Below are 27867 nucleotides of genomic sequence, written 5' to 3' on the forward strand. Positions count from 1 at the left end.
CTCCCCAGATTTCCAAAGAGTCTTCGTTGTGGTATCAAGGTCATGGAATTCAAAATCATTTTACAAGATAAAAAAACCAAAAATTCATAGATAAAAGCATAAACAATTATAAGGGAATGAATGATTATTGTTGCTAATAGTTTGACCATCATCGAAGAACACGTCTAATGACACTGTTAGCGTTAAATTGATTTTCATCTGTTACTCAACTTAATCATGTAGTTTTCATTAGGATAAGAGAAATTCTTCACTCATATTTGATGGTAAGAAACGTTGCGGAGTGATGTGATTAGACACAAGATGATTTTTATAATCATTCAACAGTGTTCATTAACATATTCTAATCCTATTGACGTTAGCAATATCACAATCAATTACCCCCTCCGTTTCCAAATAAGTGACGTTTTAGCTAATTGCACAATTTTTTATGCATTGATTTTTTTAATGTAAACAAAAAGAGAGAGGAGGCGTGGGCATACAAAAAAGTGGAGAGAGAATATTGAGGCAGACTCGTAGAGCAAAGAAAGAGAAAGAGAAGAGATGTGGGCCATCGCAAAAATGAGAGAATAGAGATATCAGACAACTGAGACAAAACAAGCGACACTTATTTAGAAAAAAAATTATACCCCCAAAACGTCATTTAAAAAAAAACGGAGGGAGTATGATTTTTATAAATTAACAAAAATTCAATGACAATAAATAAAAATTATAGGTTCCAAATTATAATTTTTGATTCAGTATCTTTACATTAAGCACACTCAATAGTTCATTTCCCTTACATAACTTAAAACCGTCACCAATAACTAAAAAAAATCTTAAAAGGACGTCATAGATAGTTTACTAACTATATGGGGTGTTTTAGATGTTTCATTGATAGTCATAGTAAAATACCTAAATCAACCCAAAATAAAATAAGATACAACAAAGTCCTCCATAACTTCGAGCATTACAGTATCAACCCTAGAAATAAAATATATTATAAACCCTAGAAATAAAATATAATATAAGCCCAAAATTACCACCAAACATTTGATAGAGTTCCTCAATCCTCACACAGTAAGAGAAACTAAGAAAGAGTGAAGTGAAGGGCTTCGCAGCTGATTATTAGACTCCATATTGCTCCATGCTGGTAAGATCTGCATTCTTTATTTGCATCTTCAATTTTTTTTAATACTTAAAATGTAAATCTGTAAGCAAATTGGCTTGAAGTTGAGTTGAGCTAAATATTTTCAGTTCCTTCTCGTCAACTGTATTGACTACTGCTATTTTGTATCTGGTTTGTTTTTTCTTTAAATTTCATGGACATTCCTTTGATCAAAAGTAGTTCTTTATGTTTTTCCTCTTAAATGTGAACTGGGAAGGAAAACATTAAATTGGTTTGTGTAAAGGTTGATTTTTTAAGGGGGTTGAAGAGTGATACTATTTAGCAATGTCAGAATTGATAATGTTAACATTTATGAACAATGCAATGTATGTTACTGAAATGATATTTTTGTAAAAAATTATCTGTTCTTGTACAAATTTGATGATTCTGCACATTCTAAGGTTGATTAATTCAGGTTACAGTGTGGTGATTTGTTTCGCATGGTAATCTATTCTTGTTGTTAGATATGTTTGAGTGGTGGGAATATTGGTGGATGTTATTTAATGTGGTTGATTATTTACGAATGTAATCGTTAACGTGGATATGGAATATATAAGTTGACTTGTATTTGTACACTGGTCTTGTACTGATAAAAGTTTCCGTTTACCTTCTTGAAGATGGAAATGAAAGCCCTTTGTGCAAACCGCTTGTCCAATTTTTCATCTCTCTTTAGAGGAACTCTTTGCATCACGAGGTACTGGTTTTTTTCCCTTTAATTTCCGTTTCTGTCTTCAGTTTTTAAAATTATTGTTACAGAAAAGCAGAAATCTTTGTTCCTGTTGTTCTTTTGTTTATATGTTTTTGGGGTGAATGATAACATGGGTGCTACTATGTTAAATTATATTCCAACTCAGTTTTTTTTATTTATCTAGAGAAGGGGAAAGGGAAAGGGAAAGGAAAAAGATTGGTAATGCTAAGTTAAACCACAAAGAAGCTTCATTTAAGATCTTGCTTAAGTTATTTGGTCAAAAAGGAAATTGCTTATTCTGTGCTATCACATTTTTTTTTTTTTTTTAATACCGCTATTTCTTCTATTTTATTTTTCTTAGCTCGAGCATTGACGTCCTTTTATTCTTCTGCAGGACTCGACTTACATTTCCTGAGAAACTCTTATGCCAAGCAAAGCTTGGTAAGCTTGCCGTTCTTCTTGTAGTATAACATTCATATAGAAGCTAAACTTATCCGTATTTACACGTTCTTGTACTCCTTTATTAACACCATGTTGTGATATAAAAGCAGCATTTTCTTCTGGAAATGAATCATTCAACACCACAGTAGTGTCTCCAACCCTGTTAGCTGCTGAAAAAGAAGAAGCCAAATCTGTGTTATCCTTGTTCTTGAAGAAACAAGGTCTGAGCAAGGTAGCTACTGCAAAAACTATCAATAAATCAGATCTTTTCATCGACCACCTTGTCTCAAGGCTTCATTCTGTTCATAGATCTCGGTATCTTTTAGGTTCGATTGCAATCAGTACTGGTTATTTTTGGCTATTGTTTTGAAGTGTTTTTGTTTCCAATTCTTATTTTTCTCACTAATCAAAATTTGCTTGCCATATAGGAAAAGAGCTCACAACTCTTGAGATCAGGAATACCCTTATTCCTTATATTGAATCTTTTCTTGTAGAGCCTGGAAACAGTGTCGTAAATTTAGTGGAGAACTTTCCTATTATACCTGTCAAAGACAAGCGAGCTTCGTCAGTCTCTCAACACCGTTCCACCCCTGACTCCAAGAAGCCAAAAGGGGTCTCTAGTGCACCTGTTAAAGAAAAGACATCTGCGTCAGTTTCTCAATCCTTTTCTGCTCCCCTTGACTTCAAGAAGCCAACGGTTGTCTCTAATGGACCTAGAGAAAAAAAGCCAGCCATGTCGGTTTCTCAATCTGGTTCTTCTCTTGACTCTAAGAAGCAAAAGGCTGTCTCTCAAATGATTGAGGTTGGCACGGTTGGAGATTTACAACCTCATTTCCTCTACCTCTTAGAGCTTGGCATGGATCTTGAGCAGATCAAGTTAGCTACAAGCAGATGTCCTAGTTTTGCCAACTACAGCTTGGAGGGGAGAATCAAACCACTTGTTGAGTTCCTTCTTGATCTTGGGGTAGCTAAATCAGAGATTCCTAAAATTCTTGTCCAAAGGCCTCATTTGTGTGGACATAGTATACCTGGTAAAATAATGCCCATCATGTTATACCTAGAAGATATGGGTGTGGACAAGAAACAGTGGGCAAAAGTTATATTACGCAGCCCAGGACTCCTCAGTCATAGCAGGCAGAAGCTTGAGGCAGTTGTTAATTTCCTTAATGAGGTTGGCTTATCAGGTGATAGCATAGGTAAGGCCTTAACTCGGTTCCCAAAAATGGTATCTTGCAGTGTGGAAGGCAATCTGAAGCCTGTGAACAAATTTTTCTTTGAAAAGGGATTCAGTGTGGAGGAAGTGAAGTCCATGGTGTCAACATTTCCATCTGTATATTCTTACAGCTTGACGGAGAGCTTGATACCGAAATGGGAGTTCTTTTTTACCATGGGTTATTCAAAGTTGGCGCTGGTTAAGTTCCCTCAGTATTTTAGTTACAGTTTGGAGCAAAGAATCAGACCACGTTTTGCACTTGTGAAGGAGTTAGGAGTGAAAATCGGGCTGAACCGCATGTTAGCAGTACCGTTCTGTGACTTTGAGAAAGTTCTGGAGATGAGCAGAAAGAATATGCTTGCTGACGAGCTTTCCAGTTGTCTTAAGAGCAAGTAATGATCTTCGGTTAGGAACTGGATTCTACGACTTCTAAATGGAGTGCCCAGTAGAATGAAGCATTATAATGGTACTTGGTACAACTACGTGATCAAAACTGTATTTTATTACTTCACTAATTACTGGGGCATTTCTTTGCACTGTTTTGAAGAATAAGAAACATCTGAAGCACAACGGCGAGCGAATTTTCAGGCTGTGACTCCTAGTCATGAGAAAAACAAATTTATATGTGACTCTCTCATCTTATCATCCGTTAAATGATATAGCCTCACCAAATCACGACATTGACATGAAAGTATTATCTAATTAAAATATGTAGTAGTATATGAAGTGTAAGTTGTTTCCTTCTTGCTTAGATTTTTCCAATGTTTTTGCCTTTTTTCAAGTGTAATGCATGGAGTTCATTTTTTTTTTCTTACTTCACTACAAGAGAAGACCGTAAAACGAAAGATGATTTTACATTTTACGAGATAAAGAAACTAAAATTTCAACGACAAAAGCATAAACAAACATAGCCTAATTATCTAGAATTTTAGAAAAATCTCTTGCATTGATATGAAAAAAAATGAAACAAATTAACGAATAAGATGTAAAGAATAAGAAAGGCTTTACCTTCATAGTGTTTTTAATGAGATCGAATTGAGAATCTATTGAAGGATGAAGCAAAGAGAAATCCAGATAATTAATATAATGCGATTAGCGTTGATCGAAAATAGGAAAATCCATAGAACCCCCATCTGTTTATAAAATTTTCAATCTTAACCTTATTCCCTATTCCCTTGTGCCATTACGTTAAATTGATGTTTTTACTTTGTAGGGTAAAATTAGAGTTTCACAAAAATTTACATGTTCTTGTACTCTTTTTAGTATTAACACCGTGTTTGATATAAAAGCGCAGCTTTTTCTTCTGGAAATGAATCATTCAACTCCTTAGTAGTGCCTCCAACCCTGTTAGCTGCTGAAAAAGAAGAAGTCAAATCTATGTTGTCTTTGTTCTAGAAGAAACAGGGTCCGAGCAAGGTAGCTGCTGCAAAAACCATCACTAAATCAGATTTTTTCATCGACCACCTTGTCTCAAGGCTTCATTCTGCTCATAAATCTCGGTATCTTGTAGGTTCAATTGCAATATGTACTGGTTATTTTTGGCTATTGTTTTTGAAGTGTTTTTGTTTCTAATTCTCATTTTTCCCACTAATCAAAATTTGCTTGCCATATAGTAAGAGAGCTCACTACTCTTGAGATCAGGGACACTGATGAGCAGCTAGGGAGGTTGCTCTACCGTAGAAAGGGTAGAGGTGAGAAGTAGAGGAGTATTTGTTATGCAGGAGGTTAGGACTTGTTGTGGGAGGACAGGTGGCCTAATGAGATTGGATGGAAGAAGAATTCGGTTAGGGGCAAAAAGGTGTCAGGGAATAAAAGGGAGGGAGAGAAGGAATTGAGGATATTCAGAAAAGAAGGTTAAGGTTTGGAAGGGGAGATGACTGACCCTCGAACTTCAGTCTTATCTTTATTTGTTTCTTTATTGCATTATTTTAAAACCTGGGCTGGTCCAGCCGGTTGAACCGGTTGAACTGGGACCCAACAGCTTCAACATGTCGGGTTTAACTTTTCCGATTCACCTGAAACTCTAAGATTTGGGAGGATGATCAGCAAACAATCGACAGCTGGAAGGTTGGGGCTTTTGAAGACTAAGTTCCGGTGAATGCAATGGTGGTGATGACGTTGATTTCCGGTGAGTAAATCGACCGGAAATCGAACAAACCTGGCAGCGGCAATAATGGGGTTTTTCTGGCGATTGGCGAGGCTAACAGGGGTGGGGTGAGGTGGGTTTGGTCGAGACGAAGAGGGGAGTAATTCCTAGGTGGTGGGGAGGTTTGTTGGCACCGGTGTGGATGAGATCTGGTCTGGAATACCCATGCCCGCGTCGGTGAGGTCTGGCCGAAATGGAAACTATTTCGGCCAGATCTTGGATAGATTTTAATGGAAATGGGCTCAGGGGACGATTGGGGTTACATCTGGGGTGTTGTCGCTACCAATCAGTCGCCGGTCGATTTTCATTTGGGGTGTGTTTGATAAAGTTCAAACATGTAGGGACTTGTAGGTAATTTTTAGGGGTGTATTTGTTGAATTTTAAAAATTTTTGTCAACTGGACAACCCGAGATCCAGAAACTTTGCCGGGTTTCACCCTGGGTTGGGTTTTAAAACATTGCTTTATATTACTTAGCATTATTCTCAATTGTTACTTCTTCATTGGGTTGATGATAGAACATGATCTTTGGATGTATTGTTCTATTTTGATATCAATATAGAGAGTTATTTCCTTTTCTTGTCCGTGACTATTGATTGTGAATTGGTATTGGATAGAATTGTCTTGTGTTACTTGGTGAATTGCAGGTCAGTGGTCTATCCTTATATTGAATCTCTTCTTGTAGTTTTTCTTTTTGGAACTTTTATCTCGGTGTCTTTGTTCCCATGCTAATCAGTTTTACTTGGAGAGCTCATAACTCTTGAGATTAGGGACACCCTTAATCCTTATCTTCAATCACTCCTTGAAGAGCATGGAAATTTTATGGTAGATTTAGTGAACAACTTTCCTACTGCAGCTATCGAAGAAAAGCCATCTTTGCCAGTTTGTAGATCCCATTCCGGCCTTGACTCCAAGAAGCCAGAAGCATTCTCTCGTGTAAGCGCCCCAAGTCCGGCAGTAGATCTATGCCGTCAACTTTGCTGCCTCTTAGAGCTTGGCATGGATCTTGAGCAGATCAAGGTAGCTACACGCAGATATCCTAATTTTGCCTACTGCAGCTTGGAGGGCTAAATCAAACCACTAGTTGAGTTTCTTCTTGATCTTGGGGTACCTAAATCAGACATTCCTACCATTCTCAGAAAAATGCCTCCTTTATGTGGACATAGTCTATCTAAAAAAATAATACCCAGCATAATATAATTTGAAGGTTTGGGTGTGGACAAAAAAAAAGTAGGCAAAAGTTATATGTCGCTGCTCTGGACTCCTCTGTCATAGTAGGCAGAAGGTTCAAGCAGTAGTTAATTTCCTTCGTGAGTTGGGCTTATCAGGTGATAGCATAGGTAAGGTCTTAACTCGGTTCCCAAGAATTGTAACTTGCAGTGTGGAAGACTATCTCAAGCCTTTGAACTATTTTTGCTATGAAAGGGGATTGAGTGTGGAAGAAGTGAGGTCCATGGTGTCAACATTTCCATCTGTATATTCTTACAACTTGATACCGAAATGGGAGTTCTTTTTTACCATGGGTTATTCAAAGTTGGCGCTGGTTGAGTTCCCTCAGTATTTTAGCTATAGTTTGGAACAGAGAATCAGACCACGTTTTGCACTTGTTAAGGAGTTGGGAGTGAAAATCGGGGTGGATGGCATGTTAGTATGATCACACTGTGACTTTGAGAAAGTTTTGAAGATGAGCAGGAAGAACATCCTTGTTGACAAGGTTTCAAGTCAAACAGAGAGCAAGTAGTATGATCAGAGGTCCGGAACTGGATTGTATGTCTTCTCAGTTGAGTGCTCATTTCAATGGAGCATCCCAATGTTACAATTTTCAGACTTGACTTTAACAAGTTTGTTGGAGGTATTTTCGAGTGTCGTCCACAGCGTGGTCCGTGCTTTTCATCAAATGTTTCTCTATAATCCTTGTCTTTGCAGAAGTTTTCTCTTCTGCATTACTCCCTCTCACAAGTTAGTATTCCCAGGATGCATTGAAGTGAATTCAATCATTGTTGTTTAGATGAGCCTCTCTTCCTTATCATTCAAATGTTTTTGTTGCAAATTGTTTTTCTACTCCATTGTAAATGATAGATGTAATGGCTATAGTACTCGTTCTTTTTTTGAAGGCAAGGTTACCATTCTGAACATTTATCTGGCAAAATGGTTCTCTGGGTGCGCAGCAATTTGGCGTGCATTAAGAAGAAATAGAACCTCTCAATGTCAATTATTATACTGGGAAGATAAAAGGCTTCATTGAAAGCTTAATTAAGAGGCCATTTATCACAAAGGACAACTCTTTACCAACCCCCACTTGAATTCTATGCTTAAACAATTAATAAGCACCTTATCCTTCCAAAAGCCTACTTGAAAATAAACCATTAAAAGTACAAATCAAATTAACATTTATATAAATTAAATTTTTATAAGGTTTCGGAGTACTTGATATTTGAGAATATCAATGAACAAAAGTTAACATCAATTGCAAATATCATTGTCCACATACCATCGTCCAGCCAATTGATCAGCATGAGCTGATACCACTGTCATCATAGTTGAAGTAAGAACCATTCCACTATTTCTGAAATTTGCACCGGAAATAATTCTCACAACTCTTGTCACAAACTTTAAGGTGCCAATACCGATGCGGCCTGCAGTGCTGCCCATACGTCTATCTAGCATTTTCCTGTCAAATCCGTGGTGGATCTGACCAAAAAAGGTCACATCGACTCATGACCAGCCAAATCCGACCGGCCTGCATCGTAACACCATTTTTCAACCAGATTTAGACGGTGGTGGCCAAAATCTGGCATTGTGAGTTGGAGGGGGTGTTTTTATCAATTTACAAAATTTTTATATACTGGGGGTGTTTAGTTAAATTAGCAAACCTATGAAGTTTTTTTATTAATTTTTAAATTTTACCTCGTAATACTCATCCTATTATTCCCAAAATCCTATCTAAAATAACAAAATAAACGCACCCTTTGTTGTCATGTCTTGTTTCATGTTTGCTTTCTCCAATAATGATTTTGCATATCATAGGTAAGGCCTTAACTCACTTCCCAAGAGTTGTAAATTGCAGTGTGGAAGACAATCCCCGGCCAACAAATTCTCCCCAGATTTACGGCGAGTCTTCATCATGGCATCGAGGTCATGTAATTCAAAGTCATTTTACGAAATAAAAAAACCAAAAATTCAAAGATAAAAGCATAAACAATTATAAGGTTGAATGATTATTGTTGCTAATAGTTTAACCATCATCGAAGAGTACGTCTAACGAGATTGTTATTGTTACTCAACTTAATGACATAGTTTTCATTAGGATAAGAGAAATTCTTCACTCACATTTGGTGGTAAGAATCGTTGCGGAGTGATGTGATTAGACACAAGATGATTTTTATAATCATTCAAGAGTGTTCATTAACATATTCTAATCCTATTGACGTTAGCAATATCACAATCAATTACCCCCTCCGTTTCCAAATAAGTGACGTTTTAGCTAATTGCACAATTTTTTATGCATTGATTTTTTTAATGTAAACAAAAAGAGAGAGGAGGCGTGGGCATACAAAAAAGTGGAGAGAGAATATTGAGGCAGACACGCAGAGCAAAGAAAGAGAAAGAGAAGAGATGTGGGCCATCGCAAAAATGAGAGAATAGAGATATCAGACAACTGAGACAAAACAAGCGACACTTATTTAGAAAAAAAATTATACCCCCAAAACGTCATTTAAAAAAAAACGGAGGGAGTATGATTTTTATAAATTAACAAAAATTCAATGACAATAAATAAAAATTATAGGTTCCAAATTATAATTTTTGATTCAGTATCTTTACATTAAGCACACTCAATAGTTCATTTCCCTTACATAACTTAAAACCGTCACCAATAACTAAAAAAAATCTTAAAAGGACGTCATAGATAGTTTACTAACTATATGGGGTGTTTTAGATGTTTCATTGATAGTCATAGTAAAATACCTAAATCAACCCAAAATAAAATAAGATACAACAAAGTCCTCCATAACTTCGAGCATTACAGTATCAACCCTAGAAATAAAATATATTATAAACCCTAGAAATAAAATATAATATAAGCCCAAAATTACCACCAAACATTTGATAGAGTTCCTCAATCCTCACACAGTAAGAGAAACTAAGAAAGAGTGAAGTGAAGGGCTTCGCAGCTGATTATTAGACTCCATATTGCTCCATGCTGGTAAGATCTGCATTCTTTATTTGCATCTTCAATTTTTTTTAATACTTAAAATGTAAATCTGTAAGCAAATTGGCTTGAAGTTGAGTTGAGCTAAATATTTTCAGTTCCTTCTCGTCAACTGTATTGACTACTGCTATTTTGTATCTGGTTTGTTTTTTCTTTAAATTTCATGGACATTCCTTTGATCAAAAGTAGTTCTTTATGTTTTTCCTCTTAAATGTGAACTGGGAAGGAAAACATTAAATTGGTTTGTGTAAAGGTTGATTTTTTAAGGGGGTTGAAGAGTGATACTATTTAGCAATGTCAGAATTGATAATGGTAACATTTATGAACAATGCAATGTATGTTACTGAAATGATATTTTTGTAAAAAATTATCTGTTCTTGTACAAATTTGATGATTCTGCACATTCTAAGGTTGATTAATTCAGGTTACAGTGTGGTGATTTGTTTCGCATGGTAATCTATTCTTGTTGTTAGATATGTTTGAGTGGTGGGAATATTGGTGGATGTTATTCAATGTGGTTGATTATTTACGAATGTAATCGTTAACGTGGATATGGAATATATAAGTTGACTTGTATTTGTACACTGGTCTTGTACTGATAAAAGTTTCCGTTTACCTTCTTGAAGATGGAAATGAAAGCCCTTTGTGCAAACCGCTTGTCCAATTTTTCATCTCTCTTTAGAGGAACTCTTTGCATCACGAGGTACTGGTTTTTTTTTCCTTTAATTTCCATTTCTGTCTTCAGTTTTTAAAATTACTGTTACAGAAAAGCAGAAATCTTTGTTCCTGTTGTTCTTTTGTTCATATGTTTTTGGGGTGAATGATAACATGGGTGCTACTATGTTAAATTATATTCCAACTCAGTTTTATTTATTTATCTAGAGAAGGGGAAAGGGAAAGGGAAAAGGATTGGTAATGCTAAGTTAAACCACAAAGAAGCTTCATTTTAAGATCTTGCTTAAGTTATTTGGTCAAAAAGGAAATTGCTTATTCTGTGCTATCACTTTTTTTTTTTTTTTTTTTTTTTTTTTTTTTTTTTAAATACTGATATTCTCTCTGTTTTTATTTTTCTTAGCTCGAGCATTGACACCTTTTATTCTTCTGCAGGACTCGACTTACTTTTCCTGAGAATCTCTTGTGCCAAGCAAGCTTGGTAAGCTTGCCGTTGTTCTTGTAGTATACCATTCATATAGAAGCTAAACTTATCCGTATTTACATGTCTTTGTACTCCTTTTAGTATTAACACCATGTTGTGATATAAAAGCAGCTTTTTTCTTCTGGAAATGAATCATTCGCACCACAGTATTGCCTCCAACCCTGTTAGCTGCTGAAAAAGAAGAAGCCAATTCTGTGTTATCCTTTTCTTGAAGAAACACGGTCTGAGCAAGGTAGCTGCTGCAAAAACCATCACTAAATCATCTTTTCATCGACCACCTTGTCTCAAGGCTTCATTCGTTCATAATCTCGGTACTTGTAGGTTCGATTGCAATAAGTACTGGTTATTTTGCTATTGTTTTCAGTGTTTTTTGTTTCTAATTCTTTTTTTTTTTCCCACCAATCAAAATTTGCTTGCCATACGGAAAAGAGCTCACAACTCTTGAGATCAGGAATACCCTTATTCCTTATATTGAATCTCTTCTTGTAGAGCATGGAAACAGTGTTGTAAATTTTGTGGAGAACTTTCCATTATACCTGTCAAAGACAAGCGAGCTGTGTCCCGTCACTCTTCAACACCCTTCCACCCTTGACTCCAAGAAGCCAAAAGGGGTCTCTAATGCTCCTGTTAAAGAAAAGACAGTTTCTCAATCCTTTTCTGCTCCCCTTGACTTCAAGAAGCCAACGGTTGTCTCTAATGGACCTAGAGAAGAAAAGCCAGCCGTGTCAGTTTCTCAATCTGGTTCTTCTCTGGACTCTAAGAAGCAAAAGGCTGTCTCTCGAATGATTGAGGTTGGCACGGTTGGAGATTTACAACCTCATTTCCTCTACCTCTTAGAGCTTGGCATGGATCTTGAGCAGATCAAGTTAGCTACAAGCAGATGTCCTAGTTTTGCCTACTACAGCTTGGAGGGGAGAATCAAACCACTTGTTGAGTTCCTTCTTGATCTTGGGGTAGCTAAATTAGAGATTCCTAAAATTCTTGTCCAAAGGCCTCATTTATTTGGACTTAGTATATCTGGTAAAATTATACCCGTCATGTTATACTTAGAAGACATGGGTGTGGACAAGAAGCAGTGGGCAAAAGTTATATTACGCAGCCCAGGACTTCTCACTCATAGCAGGCAGAAGCTTCAGGCAGTTGTTAATTTCCTTAATGAGGTTGGCTTATCAGGTGATAGCATAGGTAAGGCCTTAACTCGGTTCCCAAAAATTGTAACTTGCAGTGTGGAAGACAATCTGAAGCCTGTGAACAAATTTTTCTATGAAAAGGGATTCAGTGTGGAAGAAGTGAAGTCCATGGTGTCAACATTTCCATCTATATATTCTTACAGCTTGACGGAGAGCTTGATACCGAAATGGGAGTTCTTTTTGACCACGGGTTATTCAAAGTTGGCGCTAGTTAAGTTCCCTCAGTATTTTAGTTACAGTTTGGAGCAAAGAATCAGACCACGTTTTGTACTTGTGAAGGAGTTAGGAGTGAAAATCGGGCTGAACCGCATGTTAGCAGTATCGTTCTGTGACTTTGAGAAAGTTTTGGAGACGAGCAGAAAGAATATGCTTGCTGACGAGCTTTCCAGTTGTCCAAAGAGCAAGTAATGATCTTCGGTTAGGAACTGGATTCTATGACTTCTAAGCGGAGTGCCCAGTAGAATGAAGCATGGTAATGGTACAACTACGTGATCAGAACTGTATTTTATTACTTTACTAATTACTAGGGCATTTCTTTGCACTGTTTTGAAGAATAAGAAACATTTGAAGCACAAAGGCAAGCGAATTTTCAGGCTAGGACTTTGGGAAAATTTTGAAGATGGTTACCACATATGACATGACTTCTAGTCACGAGAAAAACAAATTTATATGACTGGCACATCGTATCATCCGTTAAATAAGATAGTCTCACCAAATCACTACATTGACATGAAAGTATTATCTAATTATAATTAAAATATGAAATGTAAGGGTCGTAAAAGAACCCTTCTTTCCTTCTTGCTTAGATTTTTCCAATATTTTTGCCTTTTTTCAAGTGTAATGCATAGAATTCTTTTTTTTTCTTAGTTCACTACAAGAGAGAAAAAACCGTGAAAGGAAAGATGATTTTACATTTTACGAGATAAAAAGCTAAAATTTTAATGACAAATAGAGCCTAGGGTCATTTGTTTTATTATTTCGGATAGGATTTTGGGAATAATATTAGGTAGTTGAATAGAAAAGTATTACGAGGTAAAATTAAAAAAAAACCCCTTAAGTTTGCTAATTTAACTAAACACCCCAATATATAATTTTTTTTATAAAATAACAAAAAATATTCCCATCACCCGCAGTGCTAGATTCTAGCCACTATCGTCGGAATCTGACCAGAAAATTGCGTTACGACACAGACCAGTCGGATCTGGAGGATAGGGCGTCGATATGACCTTTTTTGGCCAGATTCACCACAAATCTGGCTAAAAAAAGCCAGATCTGGTCGTCGACGGCCGCAAAAGTCCATCTTTGACAGTCGTTGTCGGTCACTAACGACCAGGCTGTCACTGACGACCAGATCTGGCTTTTTTCGGCCAGATTCACTGTGGATCTGGTCAGAAAAGGTTAGATCGGTGAATTACTGGCCAGTTCCGGTCATGGTGTAGGTCGTTGTGACAGATTCTGGCTACCACCGACGGTGGTTGCTGGAATCTAGCAAGTATGGGTTTAGGAAGTGTTTTTGTTAATTTTTAAACCTTTTTTTCTGGGGGCATTTATGAAATTAATAAACTTAAGAGCTCTACAGGTAATTAAAAAAATACACTAATATTTCTCAAATAATATGCCAAACAATATTTGGAGAATAGATTGGGAATATGGGTAGAAATAATGTGTCAAATACACCCCTAATTATCTGGAATTTTAGAAGAATCTCTTGCATTGATATGAAAAAAAAAAAAAAAAACAACAAATTAACGAATAAAATGTAAAGCACAAGAAAAGCTTTACCTTTATGCTGCGTTTTTAATGAAGATCGAATTGTGCTGTGTTTTCTCTTGAAGGATGAAGCAGAGAGCATTTTCTTGGGTCTGAGATCCAAAATTCTGGTAATTAACATAATCGGTAATTAATATAATGGGATTACCCTTGATCCAACGTGGGAAAATTCATTATAACCCCCATTTGTTCATAAAATTTTCAATCTTAAACCTTACTCCCTATTTGCATATGCCATTATGTTAAATTGATGTTTGTAGTTTGTAGGGTAAAATTACGGTTTCACAAAAAAATTTGAGGGGATAAGTGGTTATTGTTGCTTGTAGTTTGACCATCATCAAAGAGTATGTCCAATGACACCAATATCTAAACAAATGTTAAAAGGAGGTCATAGATAGTTTTATAACTATAAGGGGTGTTTTAGACGTTTCATCGATAGTCATAGTAAAATCTCAAAATCATCCCAAAACAAAATAAGATAAGACTTCGCTAAATCCAGTGTCAACCCTAGAAATAGAATATATTATTACCTCCAAACATTAGACAAAACTCCTCAATCCTCACTAAGTGAGAGAAACTGAGAAAGAGTGAAGTGAAGGGCTTCGCAGCTGTAGATTAGGCTCCACAATTGCTCCATGCGGGTAAGATCTGCGTTCTTTATTTTCATCTCCAATTTTTTTTTTTTTAATATTTAAAATATAGATGTGTATGCAAATTGGCTTGAAGTTGAGTTGAGCTAAATATTTTCAGTTCCTTTTCGTTAACATTATTCACTACTGCTATTTTGTATCTGGGTTTGTCTTTTCTGTAAAATTCATGGACATTCCTTTGATCAAAATGAGTTCTTTATGTTTTTCCTCTTGAAGGTTTGTGTTTTTTCAAACGTTTATTGCTGAATTAAGAATGTAAAGATTGACATTTTAATGGGGTTGAACCGTGATAATACTATTCAGGAAAGTGAGAATTGAGAATGTTAACGTTTATGAGCAATGCAATGTATGTTACTGAAATGATATTTGTGTAAAAATTTATTTGTTCTTGTACAAATTTGATGATTTTGCACATTCAGATTACAGTATGATGATTTGTGTCGCGTGGTGAATTATTCCTGTTGTTAGATATGTTTGAGTGGTGGGAATATTTGTGCTCGAGCATTGACGTCCTTTTATTCTTCTGTAGGACTCGACTTACTTTTCCTGAGAAACTCTTCTTTTTCCAAGCAAAGCTTGGTAAGCATGCTGTTCTTCCAGTAGTATAACATTCATATAGAAGCTAAACTTATCCGTATTTACATGTTCTTGTAGTCTTTTTAGTATTAACACCATGTTGTGATATAAAAGCAGCTTTTTCTTCTGGAAATGGATCATTCAACTCCGTAGTAATGCCTCCAACTCTGTTAGCAGCTGAAAAAGAAGCCAAATCTGTGTTATCCTTGTTCTTGAAGAAACAAGGTCTGAGCAAGGTAGTTGCTGCAAAAACCATCACTAAATCAGATCTTCTCATCGATCATCTTGTCTCAAGGCTTCATTCTGTTTATAAATCTCGGTATCTTGTAGGTTCGATTGCAATATGTACTGGTTATTTTTGGCTATTTTATCTTGGATCTCGGTGTCTTTGTTCCCATGCTAATCAGTTTTACTTGTTATTGCAGGAAGAGAGCTCACAACTCTTGAGATCAGGGACACCCTTATTCCTTATATTGAATCTCTTCTTGTAGAGCATGGAAACAGTGTCGTAAATTTAGTGGAGAACTTTCCTAATACACCTGTCAAAGACAAGCGAGCTGTGTCAGTCTGTCAACACCATTCCACCCCCAACTCGGAGAAGCCAAAAGGGGTCTCTAATGCAACTGCAGAGAAAAGGCAGCTGCGTCAGTTTCTCAATCCTTTTCTGCTCCCCTTGACTCAAAAGAAGCCAAAGGTGGTCTCTAATGGACTTGGTGAAGAATGTCAGTTTCTCAATCTGGTTCTGCTTTTGACTCTAAAATGCCAAAACCTGTCTCTCGAATGATTGAGGTTGGCGCAGTTGGAGATTTACGCCCTCAATTCCTCTACTTCTTAGAGCTTGGCATGGATCTTGAGCAGATTAAGGTAATTACACGCAGGTATCCTGATTTTGACTACTGCAGCTTGGAGGGAAAAAATCAAACCGGTAGTTGAGTTTCTTCTTGATCTTGGGGTACCTAAATCAGACATTCCTAAAATCCTCATCCAAAGGCTTTCATTGTGCTCAGTTAGTCTATCCGAAAATCTAATACCGACCATGATGTTCTTAGAAGATTTGGGTGTGGATAAGGAGCAGTGGGCGGAAGTTATATACCGCTTCCCAGGACTCCTCACTCATAGCTGGCAGAAGGTTCAGGCAATTGTTGATTTCCTCTACGAGTCGGGCCTATCATCTGAGAGTATAGGTAAAATCTTGACTCGATGGCTAATTGTCGTTAGTTACAGTGTGGAGAAGAATCTACGACCAACAGTTGAGTACTTCTGTTCATTAGGTGTGGATGTCTCTGTGCTTCTTTGAAAATCAGCACAGACTCTTGGTTGTAATATTGAAGGCATTCTGAAGCCTGTGACTGAATTCTTCTTGGCAAAGGGGTATAGCATGGAAGAAATTCGGACCATGATTTTGAGATATGCAGGTCTATATTCTTGTAGTTTGACAGATAACTTGATACCAAAATGGGAGTTCTATTTGACCATGGGATATGAAAAATCTGAGCTGGTTAAGTTCCCTCAATATTTTAGTTACAGTTTGGAGCAGAGAATAAGGCCAAGATATGTGCTTGTAGAGGAGTCAGGAGTGAAAATGCTGCTCACCCAAATGCTACCTCTGTCAGACTGTGACTTTGAGAAAGTTTTGAAGGTGAAAATACTGAAAATGGTTACCACCACATGACTCCTCGCTACCATAGGAACTTACATAAGACAGTCTCACCATATCACCAAACTGACATATGAGAAACTATCTAGTTAAGATATTTGATGCTGAACATTCCAGTGGTACACTTGTTGATAGACAATTAATCTAATGCCAAAAAAGTTTAGATTCTTCCAATATTTTTGCCTATTCAAGTGTAATGCATAAAATTCATTTTTTTTTTCCTTAATTCACTACAAGAGAAAAAACCGCAAAACGAAATATGATTTTATATTTTACAAGATAAAAAAAACCGAAAATTCAAAGACAAAAGCACAAACAAACATAGCTAATAATTATCCAAAATTTTAGAAGAATCTCTTGCGTTGATATTATATTAGTTACTAATCACTAAATCTTTAGCTAATAATTAAGTGTTCAATAACAACATTTGGATTGTGAGAGAAAATGTGTGAGATTAGGTTGTAAATGTAGTATTGTTTATTAACACAAAAATTAAACCATACCTAAAAACAAATGTGGATAATTCAACACAGGACCTCCTGCTTGTATACTTTACGATAAAGTTATCTGAAGTTGAGCTATAAATAGACAAAATTGTTAATGCAGATACAGAAATAACAGTGCGATTTGAATGAAGAACGAATTGAGGGTCTCTTCAAAGGATGAAGCAGAGAGCTTTTTGTTGGGTCTGAGTCTTCGAGAGATTTAAAATTCCGGTAATTAATATAATGCGATTTGTGTGATCAAAAATGGGAAAATTCTAAGAACCCCCAATTCTTTATAAAATTTTCAATTTGAACCCTTACTAGTTAGTATTAGGGATGAAAAAAACTGGTTAACTGAACCGGTTTACCCTAAAATTGAATCGAACTGGTTTTCTTAAAAAATTGAATCTAAACCAGTCCGGTTTTCTTTGTAAACCGGTTGCTAACTGGACCAAAAATTCGGTTCGATTAATCGGTTTTAAACTGGTTTACTCAAATGGGCTGGATCAAATCGGTCCAATTCAATCAAACCCGCCAGTTGGCCCCTTTTTTTTAAGACATGGGCCTGGACCATTTTAGCCTAATTACATCCATCCCTCCAACTTGGTCCTAATTTGAATTAAAGTCATACGGTTTATTCAAATGTGTTGTCAAGTGACTGGAAAGTGGAAAGATGGCGGCGACAGTTGGCAGTGTCGCAGGACATAGTGGACTGAGATGAAAATTTTCAATTGAGCCTAAAATTCATTTTACTCAACAATATCACCAAATCTTTCAAAAAGGAACACTGATTCACATGTCAATCACAACAGCTTAACCAAGCGACTTCACCAGCTCAATAACATAACAAATCTAGGTGAAACTAACACATCTTTTCAATAGTTTCTTCAAACAAACATATCCACATAATCATATATAAATCCTCCTCACCTTCACCATGCCACGAAGCTTCACAAACTGAACCACTACACAAATTTCAAAAGATTCTCGAGAACCAAACAGAAACACAAAACACGCACCTCCAATCAATGAACTGAGATGGGCGACGGTGATTGACTGACTGGAAAGACGGGCGACGACAGCAGCAACTGGCAGTGAGTTGAAGTGTGGAATTGGTCGGCGGTGCAAAATACGTTTTGTGGAAAATGTGCAAAATATCTTTTAGCTTTTACCTTTAGACTTACTGAAGTACTGAGTATTGTGAAATTTTTTAAAAATTGAAAAACATAATATTTTTTTTTTCTTCATTAAACCGGTTTACAAATTCGGTTTCAGTTAACCGTTTTGGTTTTTTTTAAAAACTGAAACTGAACCGAATATTTGGTTTACAAAATATGGCAAATCGAAACAGAAAAAAACCAATTTTTTCGGACCGGTTTTGGTCCGGTTTTCGATTTTTTTTTTTCCACCCCTAGTTAGTATCTACGCCCCTATGGCGTTATGCAATTAAGTTAAATTGATGTTTGATGGGTAAAATTAGAGTTTCACAATAAACTATAAGGGGATGAGTGGTTATTGTTACTTGTAGTTTGACGATCGTCGAAGAGTTAGTCCAATGACACCGTTAGCGTTAGATTGATTCTTATCTCTTAATTTAATCATGTAGAGTTTTTTAGGATAAGAGAAGTTTTTCACTAATGTTTGGTGGTAAGAAACAGTTGCGGCAACTGATGCAATTAGACATAAATGTAGTGACGAACATATACTCCAATTATAAATTAACCAAAATTTAGTACTTTTACATTAAGCACACTCTATAATTCAATTCCTTTATGTTAGAGACGTCACCAATATCTAAACAAGAAAAATGTTACACCCACAACCTTTTCTCATAAGCTTCATCTCATAACCTAGACGTAACAACTCATAATTGGTCAGCTCGTTATGAGTCTTATATGATAAATTGCGATGGACAATCACGAGTTATCATATTAGAATTGTGAGACGAGATTACGTGTATAACATTACCGATCTAAACAAACCTTGAAAGGAGGTGATAGTAACAGGGTGTTTTGAATGTTTTATTGATAGTCATAGCAAAAGACCAAAAACATCCCAAAAAAAGTAAGGTACAGTAAAGTCCTCCGGAACTTCGATCATTTCAGTATCAATCCTAGAAATTTATATTGGTTTGTGTTTTTTTCAAAAGTTTACTGCTGAATTAAGCATGTAAAGCTTGACTTTTTAATGTGGTTGAAGAGTGATACTACTATTTAGGAAAGTGAGAATTGATAATTGTAACGTTTATGAGCAATGCCATGTATGTTACTGAAATGATATTTGTGTAAAAATTTATTTGTTCTTGTACAAATTTGATGATTTTGCACATTCAGGTTACAGAGTGATGATTTGTGTCGCGTGGTGAATCTATTCTTGTTGTTAGATATGTTTGAGTGGTGGGAATATTGGTGGATGTTATTTAATGTGGTTGATTAGTTATGAATGTAATCATTAACTTGGATATGTAATAAAGGATTCAATATAAGTTGCCTTGTATTTGTACACTGGTCTTGTACTGATAAAAGTTTCTGTTTACCTTCTTGAAGATGGAAATGAAAGCCCTTTGTGCAAGCCGCTTGTCTGGTTTTTCATCTCTCTTTAGAGGAACTCTTTTTATCACGAGGTACAGGTATTTTTTCCTTTAATTTCCGTTTCTGTCTTCAGTTTTTAAAATGATTGTTACAGAAAAGCAAAAATCTTTGTTCCTCTTGTTTTTTTGGTTATATGTTTTTGGGGTGAATGATAACATGGGTGCTACTATGTTAAATTATATTCCAACTCAGTTTTATTTATCTATCTAGGGAAGGGAAAAGGGAAAAGGATTGGTAATGCTAAGTTAAACCACAAAGAAGCTTCATTTAAGATCTTGCTTAAGTTATTTAGTCAAAAAGGAAATTGCTTATTCTGTGCTATCACCTTTTTTTTTTTTTAAATACCGATATTTCTTCTGCTTTATTTTTCTTAGATCGAGCATTGACATCCTTTTATTCTTCTGTAGGACTCGACTTACTTTTCCTGAGAAACTCTTGTGCCAAGCAAAGCTCGGTAAGCATGCAGTTCTTCTTGTAGTATAACATTTATATAGAAGCTAAACTTATCCGTATTTACACGTTCTTTGTACTCTTTAAAGTATTAAAACCATGTTGTGATATAAAAGCAGCTTTTTCTTCTGGAAATGAATCATTCAACTCCATAGTAGTGCCTCCAACCCTGTTAGCAGCTGAAAAAGAAGAAGCCAAATCTGTGTTATCCTCTTTCTTGAAGAAACAAGGTCTGAGCAAGGTAGTTGCTGCAAAAACCATCACTAAATCAGATCTTTTCATCGACCACCTTGTCTCAAGGCTTCATTCTGTTCATAAATCTCGGTATCTTGTAGGTTCGATTGCAATAAGTACCGGTTATTTTCGGCTATTGTTTTCTAAGTGTTTTTGTTCCTAATTCTTATTTTTCCCACAAATCAAAATTTGCTTGCCATACAGGAAAAGAGCTCACAACTCTTGAGATCAGGAATACCCTTATTCCTTATATTGAATCTCTTCTTGTAGAGCATGGAAACAGTGTCGTAAATTTAGTAGAGAACTTTCCTATTATACCTGTCAAAGACAAGCCAGCTGCGTCAGTCTCTCAACACCATTCCACCCCCGACTTCAAGAAGCCAAAAGGCGTCTCCAATGCACCTGTTAAAGGAAAGACAGGTTCGTCAGTTTCTCAATCCTTTTCTGCTCCCCTCAACTTCAAGAAGCCAATGGTTGTCTCTAATGGACCTAGAGAACAAAAGCCAGCCACGTTAGTTTCTCAATCTGGTTCTTTTCTTTACTCTAAGAAGCAAAAGGCTGTCTCTCGAATGATTGAGGTTGGCGCGGTTGGAGATTTACGACCCCAATTCCTCTACCTCTTAAAGCTTGGCATGGATCTTGAGCAGATCAAGTTAGTTACAAGCAGATGTCCTAGTTTTGCCTACTACAGGTTGGAGAGGAGAATCAAACCACTAGTTGAGTTTCTTCTTGATCTTGGGGTAGCTAAATCAGAGATTCCTAAAATTTTTGTCCAAAGGCCTCATTTATTCGGACCTAGTATATCTGGTAAAATTATACCCATCATGTTATACTTAGAAGACATGGGTGTGGACAAGAAGCAGTGGGCAAAAGTTATATTACGCAGCCCAGGACTCCTCACTCATAGCAGGCAGAAGCTTCAGGCAATTGTTAATTTCCTTAATGAGGTTGGCTTATCAGGTGATAGCATAGGTAAAGCCTTAACTCGGCTCCCAAAAATTGTAACTTGCAGTGTGGAAGACAATCTGAAGCCTGTGAACAATTTTTTCTATGAAAAGGGATTCACCGTGGAAGAAGTGAAGTCCATGGTGTCAACATTTCCATCTGTAAATTCTTACAGCTTGACGGAGAGCTTGATACCGAAACAGGAGTTCTTTTTTACCACGGGTTATTCAAAGTTGGCGCTGGTTAAGTTCCCTCAGTATTTTAGTTACAGTTTGGAGCAAAGAATCAGACCACGTTTTGTACTTGTGAAGGAGTTAGGAGTGAAAATCGGGCTGAACCGCATGTTAGCAGTATCGTTCTGTGACTTTGAGAAAGTTTTGGAGACGAGCAGAAAGAATATGCTTGCTGACGAGCTTTCCAGTTGTCCAAAGAGCAAGTAATGATCTTCGGTTAGGAACTGGATTCTATGACTTCTAAGCGGAGTGCCCAGTAGAATGAAGCATGGTAATGGTACAACTACGCGATCAGTGTCATTTGGATTCAATGTCCTCTTAGTGACGATTTCTTCTCATTATATAGGCACAAATGTGCAATATACAAGGCTAAAATCAAGCTTGAATTACAGCAGAAAATCTGCCTAAATTACAGCCATTAAATCTGTTTATACCAAAACTATACATATTCTGACTAAATAAGGAAGTGTATATATGTACAACTGGTGAAAACTAATTAAGGAAAGCGTATCATGGTGACATCCCCCCTCAAAGTGATGCTGGTCGGTCAAGGAGCATCAATTTGCCTACAAGAAACTGATGCCGTTGTCGTGTCATAGCCTTCGTAAACACATCTGCAATCTGGAGGTCAGTAGAAATATGCGGAAGAGAAATGATACGAGTGTCCAATACTTCCCAAATGGAATGACAGTCCACCTCAATGTGTTTGGTACGCTCATGAAAGACGGGATTGGCAGCGATCTGAATGGCACTAGTGTTGTCAGCATGTAGAGGAGTAGGATCGGATTGAACACAACCAATCTCAGCAAGGAGGCCACGAAGCCAAAGAATCTCACAACAAGCAGCAGACATTGCACGGTATTCAGATTCGGTAGAAGATTTGGACACGCGATCTTGTTTCTTACTCTTCCAAGATATCAAAGAGTCACCAAGAAACATGCACCAACCTGTAACAGATCGGCGCGTATCAGGACATCCTGCCCAATCTGCATTGCTGTAAGCCACAAGCTGAAGAGGAGTCCCAGTAGGGAAGAATAGGCCACGACTAGGAGAACCTCGAAGATATCGAATGATACGACGTACAGCAGCTAAGTGTAGATGACGTGGAGCCTGCATGAACTGACTAACCTGCTGTACGGCAAAGGAAATATCAGGACGTGTAATGGTTAAGTAGTTTAAGCTCCCCACTAACTGTCGATACATAGTAGGGTCGGAAAGGAGATCACCCTCTTCCCGACGATACTTCGTGTTTACTTCCATAGGAGTATCCACAGTAGAAGTATCTTGAAGACTAGCCAATGCAATCAGATCCTGAGTATATTTATGCTGATTCAAAAAAATGCCAGAGGAATCAGTATGAACTTCCAAGCCTAAGAAGTATGTAAGAGAACCAAGGTCCTTCATATGAAATGAGGCTTGAAGATGTTGCTGCAGTCGGGTGATCAAGCTAGAGTCTGTGCCAGTAATAACAATATCATCAACATAAACCAGAAGAAGGACAATGCCAAGAGATGTCTTGCAGAAAAATAAAGAAGAATCATATGCACTCTGCTGAAATGAAAATTGGAGCAAAATGGAGCGGAATTTATCAAACCAGGCCCGGGGAGCTTGTTTCAGCCCATATAATGATCGTTTCAACCTATAGACATCCGAGGAAGAAGATATATTTACCAAAAAAATTATCACATTTTATTTTATTAAAAAACTCAGCATTTTTTTTTTTTTTTTAACAAATCTAATCAACATCACACAATTTGATGAATATATTTCTACAAACAAATATGAACTTATTAATTATGTACTCAATTAAACAAACAAATTAAATGTTCATGTTATATAACGTTGGATTATATCTGATTATAAAAACCTCTCTGGTCTGGTATTTAATGGTATGGTTTAAAAGTCTAATTACAGTGTGCTAAAAACTTGCCTACTCTATTTTCGTCCTTGTCATTTTTATTAAGGAAAATTAGGTTAAATTAATAAGTATGATTATATATAATAATACAACCCAAAAAAAAAAAAAAAAACCAAACAGTACATCTCAGAGGAACTGGTAAGCAGAGAGCTACGGAACCAGGCAACCAGCAGCTAATGACATTGCTAATTTATCCTTAACTCGAGCCAAGAAAAATTGGGTTTGTTTCATTTTTCCATCACAACTCACATTCATCTATGTGGGTTTGTTTTCTTATTTAGTTTTAATGGAGATTACTGTGATCAAAATGAGTTCTTTTTGTGTTCTTTGATTAAAAGTTTTAATTTTGAAGCTGCAACAAGGTTTTAATTTTAGGTTTCAGTTTGGGTTCTCGAAGATGGCAATGAAGACCCTTTCTGGAAGCTGCTCTTCTGACCTTTCATCTCTCTTTAGAGGAGCTTTCTACGTCACTAGGTATTTTTTTAATCAATTATTATTATTTTTTTGCTTTCAAAAAGCATTAATTTTTATTTTCATACTATTGCTATGAAGGCGTATTGTTAAATTTTAGGAGATTTGAAGTGGAAAGTTAAGGAGAAAAAGCATTTACTCTGTTATATGTTGTGAGTGTGTGGTGAATTTGTGATTTCTACTAATTACAATTTTGAGTTTCATTTTAGAAGATTAGTCAAACAGAATATTGATTTCTCGTATTAATCAGATCAAAATTGTAATTAGCTCGTATACTATTTTTCTTGTATAGACTTTATCTTTTGTTCTGCATCTATGAGGGATAGAGCATTGATGATTTCATTTTGTTCTTCTGCAGGACTCGATTCACTTCTCCCGAGGAAGTCTTCTCTTGCAGAGGAATCGGGTTTTCTAGTAGTATTTCATCCTTCTTACAAAAGCTAATTAATTACGGATATTAACAAGTTTCTTTCCTCTTTGTGGTTTTAACATGATGGTGTTTTGATGTAAGAACAGCTGATTCTTGTGTACATGAATTGTTCAACTCAAGAGTAGATCCTCCAAAGCTTTTATCAGCTGAGAAAAAAGAAGCCAAGTCTCTGTTAAGCTTGTTCTTGATGCAACAATATCTGAGCAAGGCAGCTGCCGCACGAACGATCAATAAATCAGATCATTTCATCAACCACCTCATCTCAAGGCTTCATTCTGCTCATAAATCTCGGTATCTTGTAGGTCTAGTTGCAACATGTAGTTTTTCTTTTTTGGTACTTTTAGCTCAATGTCTTTATTCTCATGCTAATCAGTTTTACTTGTTATTGCAGGAAGAGAGCTCATAACTCTTGAGATTAGGGACACCCTTAATCCTTATCTTCAATCACTCCTTGAAGAGCATGGAAACTTTATAGTAGATTTAGTGAAGAACTTTCGTACTGCACCTATCGAAGGAAAGCCAGCTTTGCTTGTTTGTCGATCCCATTCCAGCCTTGACTCCAAGAAGCCAGAAGCAGTGTCTTATGTTAGTGCCCCAAGTCCAGCAGCAGATCCATGCCCTCAACACAGCTACCTCTTAGAGCTTGGCATGGATCTTGAGCAGATCAAGTTAGCTACACGCAGATGTCCTAGTTTTGCCAACTACAGCTTGGAGAGGAAAATCAAACCTCTAGTAGAGTTTCTTCTTGATCTTGGGGTAGCTAAATCAGAGATTCCTAAAATTCTTGTCCAAAGGCCTCATTTATGTGGACATTGTATATCTGGTAAAATAATACCCATGATGTTATACTTAGAAGATATGGGTGTGGACAAGAAACAGTGGGCAAAAGTTATATTCCGCAGCCCAGGACTCCTCAGTCACAGCATGCAGAAGGTTCAGGCAGTTGTTAATTTCCTTCTTGAGTTGGGCTTATCAGGTGATAGCATAGGTAAGGTCTTAACTCGGTTCCCAAGAATTGTATGTTACAGTGTGGAAGACAATCTCCGGCCGACAGCTGAGTACCTCAAACGGTTGGGGGTTAATGTTGCCATCGTTGTCCACAGATTTCCAGCGATTCTTTGTTGTAGTATTGAGGGCCATCTCAAGCTTGTGACCAAATTTTTCTATGAAAGGGGATTCAGAGTGGAAGAAGTGAGTTACATGGTGTCGAGATTTCCTAATTTGTGTGGTCTCAGCTTGACAGAGAGCTTGATACCGAAATGGGAGTTCTTTTTGACCATGGGTTATTCAAAATCTGAGCTGGTTAAGTTTTCTCATTATTTTGGTTACAATTTGGAACAGAGAATCAGACCACGTTTTGCACTTGTCCAGGAGTTAGGACTGAAAATCAGGCTGAACCTCATGTTAGTACGACTACACTGTGACTTTGAGAAAGTTTTGAAGATGAACAGGAAGAACATACCTGTTGACAAGGTTTCAAGTCATACAGAGAGCAAGTAATATGATCTTTGGTCAGGAACTGGATTGTATGGCTTCTCAGTGAAGTGCTCATTTTGATGGAGAATCCCAGTGGTACAATTTTCAGGCTTGACTTTAACAAGTTTGTTGGAGGTATCTTCGAGTGTCGTCCACAGCATGGTCAGTCCTTTTCATCAATTGTTTCTCTATAATCCTTGTCTTTACAGAAGTTTTCTCTTCTGCCCTACTCTTTCTTGCAAGTCAGTATTCCAATGACGCATGGAAGTGAATTCGGTCATTGTTGTTTAGATGAGCCTCTCTTCCTTATTCCAACTTTTTGTTGCAAATTGTTTTTCTACTTCAATATAAATCTTAGATGTAATGGCTCTAGTACTTGTTCTATTTTTGAAGGCAAGGTTAATATTCTGAACATTTATCTGACAAAATGGTTCTCTGCTTGGGAGTTTATTTTTTTACTAGTTTTGGAGGGTTTTTAATTAGACTGGTTTTGAAGTGTTTAAAAACCATTGCTTGCCAGATTTAAAATAGGTTGGTTTTGACTGGTTTAAAAACCCCTCAAAACCAATAAATTGTATTTTTGAGGGGTTTATAAAACACCCCAAATTGGGGTGTTTTTGCTAGTTCAAACATTTTATCCCAAAAACAACCCCTTTTCACTAATAATCACTGCATTACTACTCATTGCCTTTCTGATGCTTGTTATTTCCCAAGATAAGAACACAACTTGGCGGATAGGAAAGTAGTCTATAGAATTATTCAGGCTTATATTTTGCCTCATTCTTATTTTTCGTCCCAAGAGAAAACCTAGCTAAGACATTATGTACCCTGGGTTTCCTGAACTCCGCCAATTTTCTTCAGCTTTGTGACGCCTGGTGTCACTTTTTCTTGTTCTGCTCTTTCTTTTATTGTGACCAAATTTGTGACTTATTTTTTATTCCTGCCTCCTATCTGGTCTATTTACAATAAGAGGTTTTATTTTGCTGTAGGGCCCCAAATTCCTTCAACTCCATCTCCAAAACCCGCATAAAAAAAGCTTGCATCTCCGTTTCGCTGCCTTTCTATGGAAAAGATTGAAGAACCTGAAGAAGAAACTGAGCACCTGCAACAGCCAGCTAGTAACCGTTACCAAGATCTTGAAACTGCATATGTAGCTCAAATGTGCTTAACTTGGGAGGCCCTTCACTGCCAATACACTCAACCGTGTCAAAAGATTCATGCCAACCCAAAAATCCCACATGTTACAACCACAGTGCTCAGCATATTCAAAAGTTCCAGGTTTTATACTTTTATTACAAAGGTTTATAGAAAATGAGCCTCTTGTTTGATTGGAGAGAAAGAAAATAAAAACAAATAATGTAGGCATTATCTGTATTTATCAAAGTTAATTCAACAAAAGAGAGTCTTGTAACTTTATGGACATATATGTAAATTTATCATTTAGAAACACTATCAGAACCGTTGAAAAATATAATCCCAAACACAGGTTGAGTGTTTTAAAAACTGCTATTAAAAACCCCTTAAAACCGCTATGGTGGTTTACCCTCAAAACCGTTACGATGATTTACCCTCATAACCGCTATTATAAAACTCTCAAGCAGATGTTTTTACTGAATTATAAGTGTGACGTTTTATATTATAAGTCCGTCGTTAAAAATATTACATTCAACACTGCAAGTTTGATATTTTATATCACAAACATGCATGTTTTGAGATACCGAGAATGTAGACTTACATTAAAACTTGAAGCATCACTGCATTTAAAGAGCACAGGTTAGGAATATTATATCAAGAA

General features: G+C 36.6%; 1 protein-coding gene, 1 long non-coding RNA gene and 1 pseudogene across 8 annotated transcripts; all 3 read left to right on the top strand.

Moving 5' to 3' along the window:
- Positions 1-1016: 1016 nt before the first annotated feature.
- Positions 1017-27527, top strand: LOC116112743 (transcription termination factor MTERF5, chloroplastic-like). Of its 7 annotated transcripts, none has more exons than XM_031398855.1 (7): positions 1017-1129; positions 1762-1838; positions 2227-2273; positions 2384-2599; positions 2702-3164; positions 25280-26234; positions 27062-27527. In XM_031398855.1, exons 1-6 carry the CDS (start codon positions 1124-1126, stop codon positions 26094-26096), a joined length of 1626 nt encoding a protein of 541 aa, XP_031254715.1. In that variant the 5' UTR covers positions 1017-1123; the 3' UTR covers positions 26097-26234; positions 27062-27527. The 7 variants fall into 7 exon arrangements, with proteins under 7 accessions (XP_031254715.1, XP_031254716.1, XP_031254720.1 ...); XM_031398856.1 differs by having other exon boundaries at positions 2768-3164; XM_031398860.1 differs by lacking the exons at positions 1017-1129; positions 1762-1838; positions 2227-2273; positions 2384-2599; positions 2702-3164 and adding exons at positions 23777-23915; positions 24071-24169; positions 24525-24583; positions 24683-24898 and having other exon boundaries at positions 24988-26234.
- Positions 9722-10978, top strand: LOC116112746. Its single transcript, XR_004125301.1, has 3 exons — positions 9722-9834; positions 10467-10543; positions 10948-10978. It is a non-coding gene; the product is annotated as an uncharacterized LOC116112746 (long non-coding RNA).
- Positions 11124-17004, top strand: LOC116112740 (annotated as a pseudogene).
- Positions 27528-27867: the final 340 nt, after the last annotated feature.

The sequence above is a fragment of the Pistacia vera genome, unplaced genomic scaffold (genome assembly GCF_008641045.1).
Source record: "Pistacia vera cultivar Batoury unplaced genomic scaffold, PisVer_v2 Contig666, whole genome shotgun sequence".
In the NCBI taxonomy this organism is placed as follows: Eukaryota; Viridiplantae; Streptophyta; class Magnoliopsida; order Sapindales; family Anacardiaceae; genus Pistacia; species Pistacia vera.

Excerpts from the sequence above, each read along its gene's own strand:
- LOC116112743 (XM_031398855.1), top strand. Across the intron at positions 2,600-2,701 it reads TAGATCTCGGTATCTTTTAG|GAAAAGAGCTCACAACTCTT; the intron begins GTTCGATTGCAA and ends CTTGCCATATAG. Across the intron at positions 3,165-25,279 it reads ATCAAGTTAGCTACAAGCAG|ATGTCCTAGTTTTGCCAACT; the intron begins ATGTCCTAGTTT and ends AGCTACACGCAG.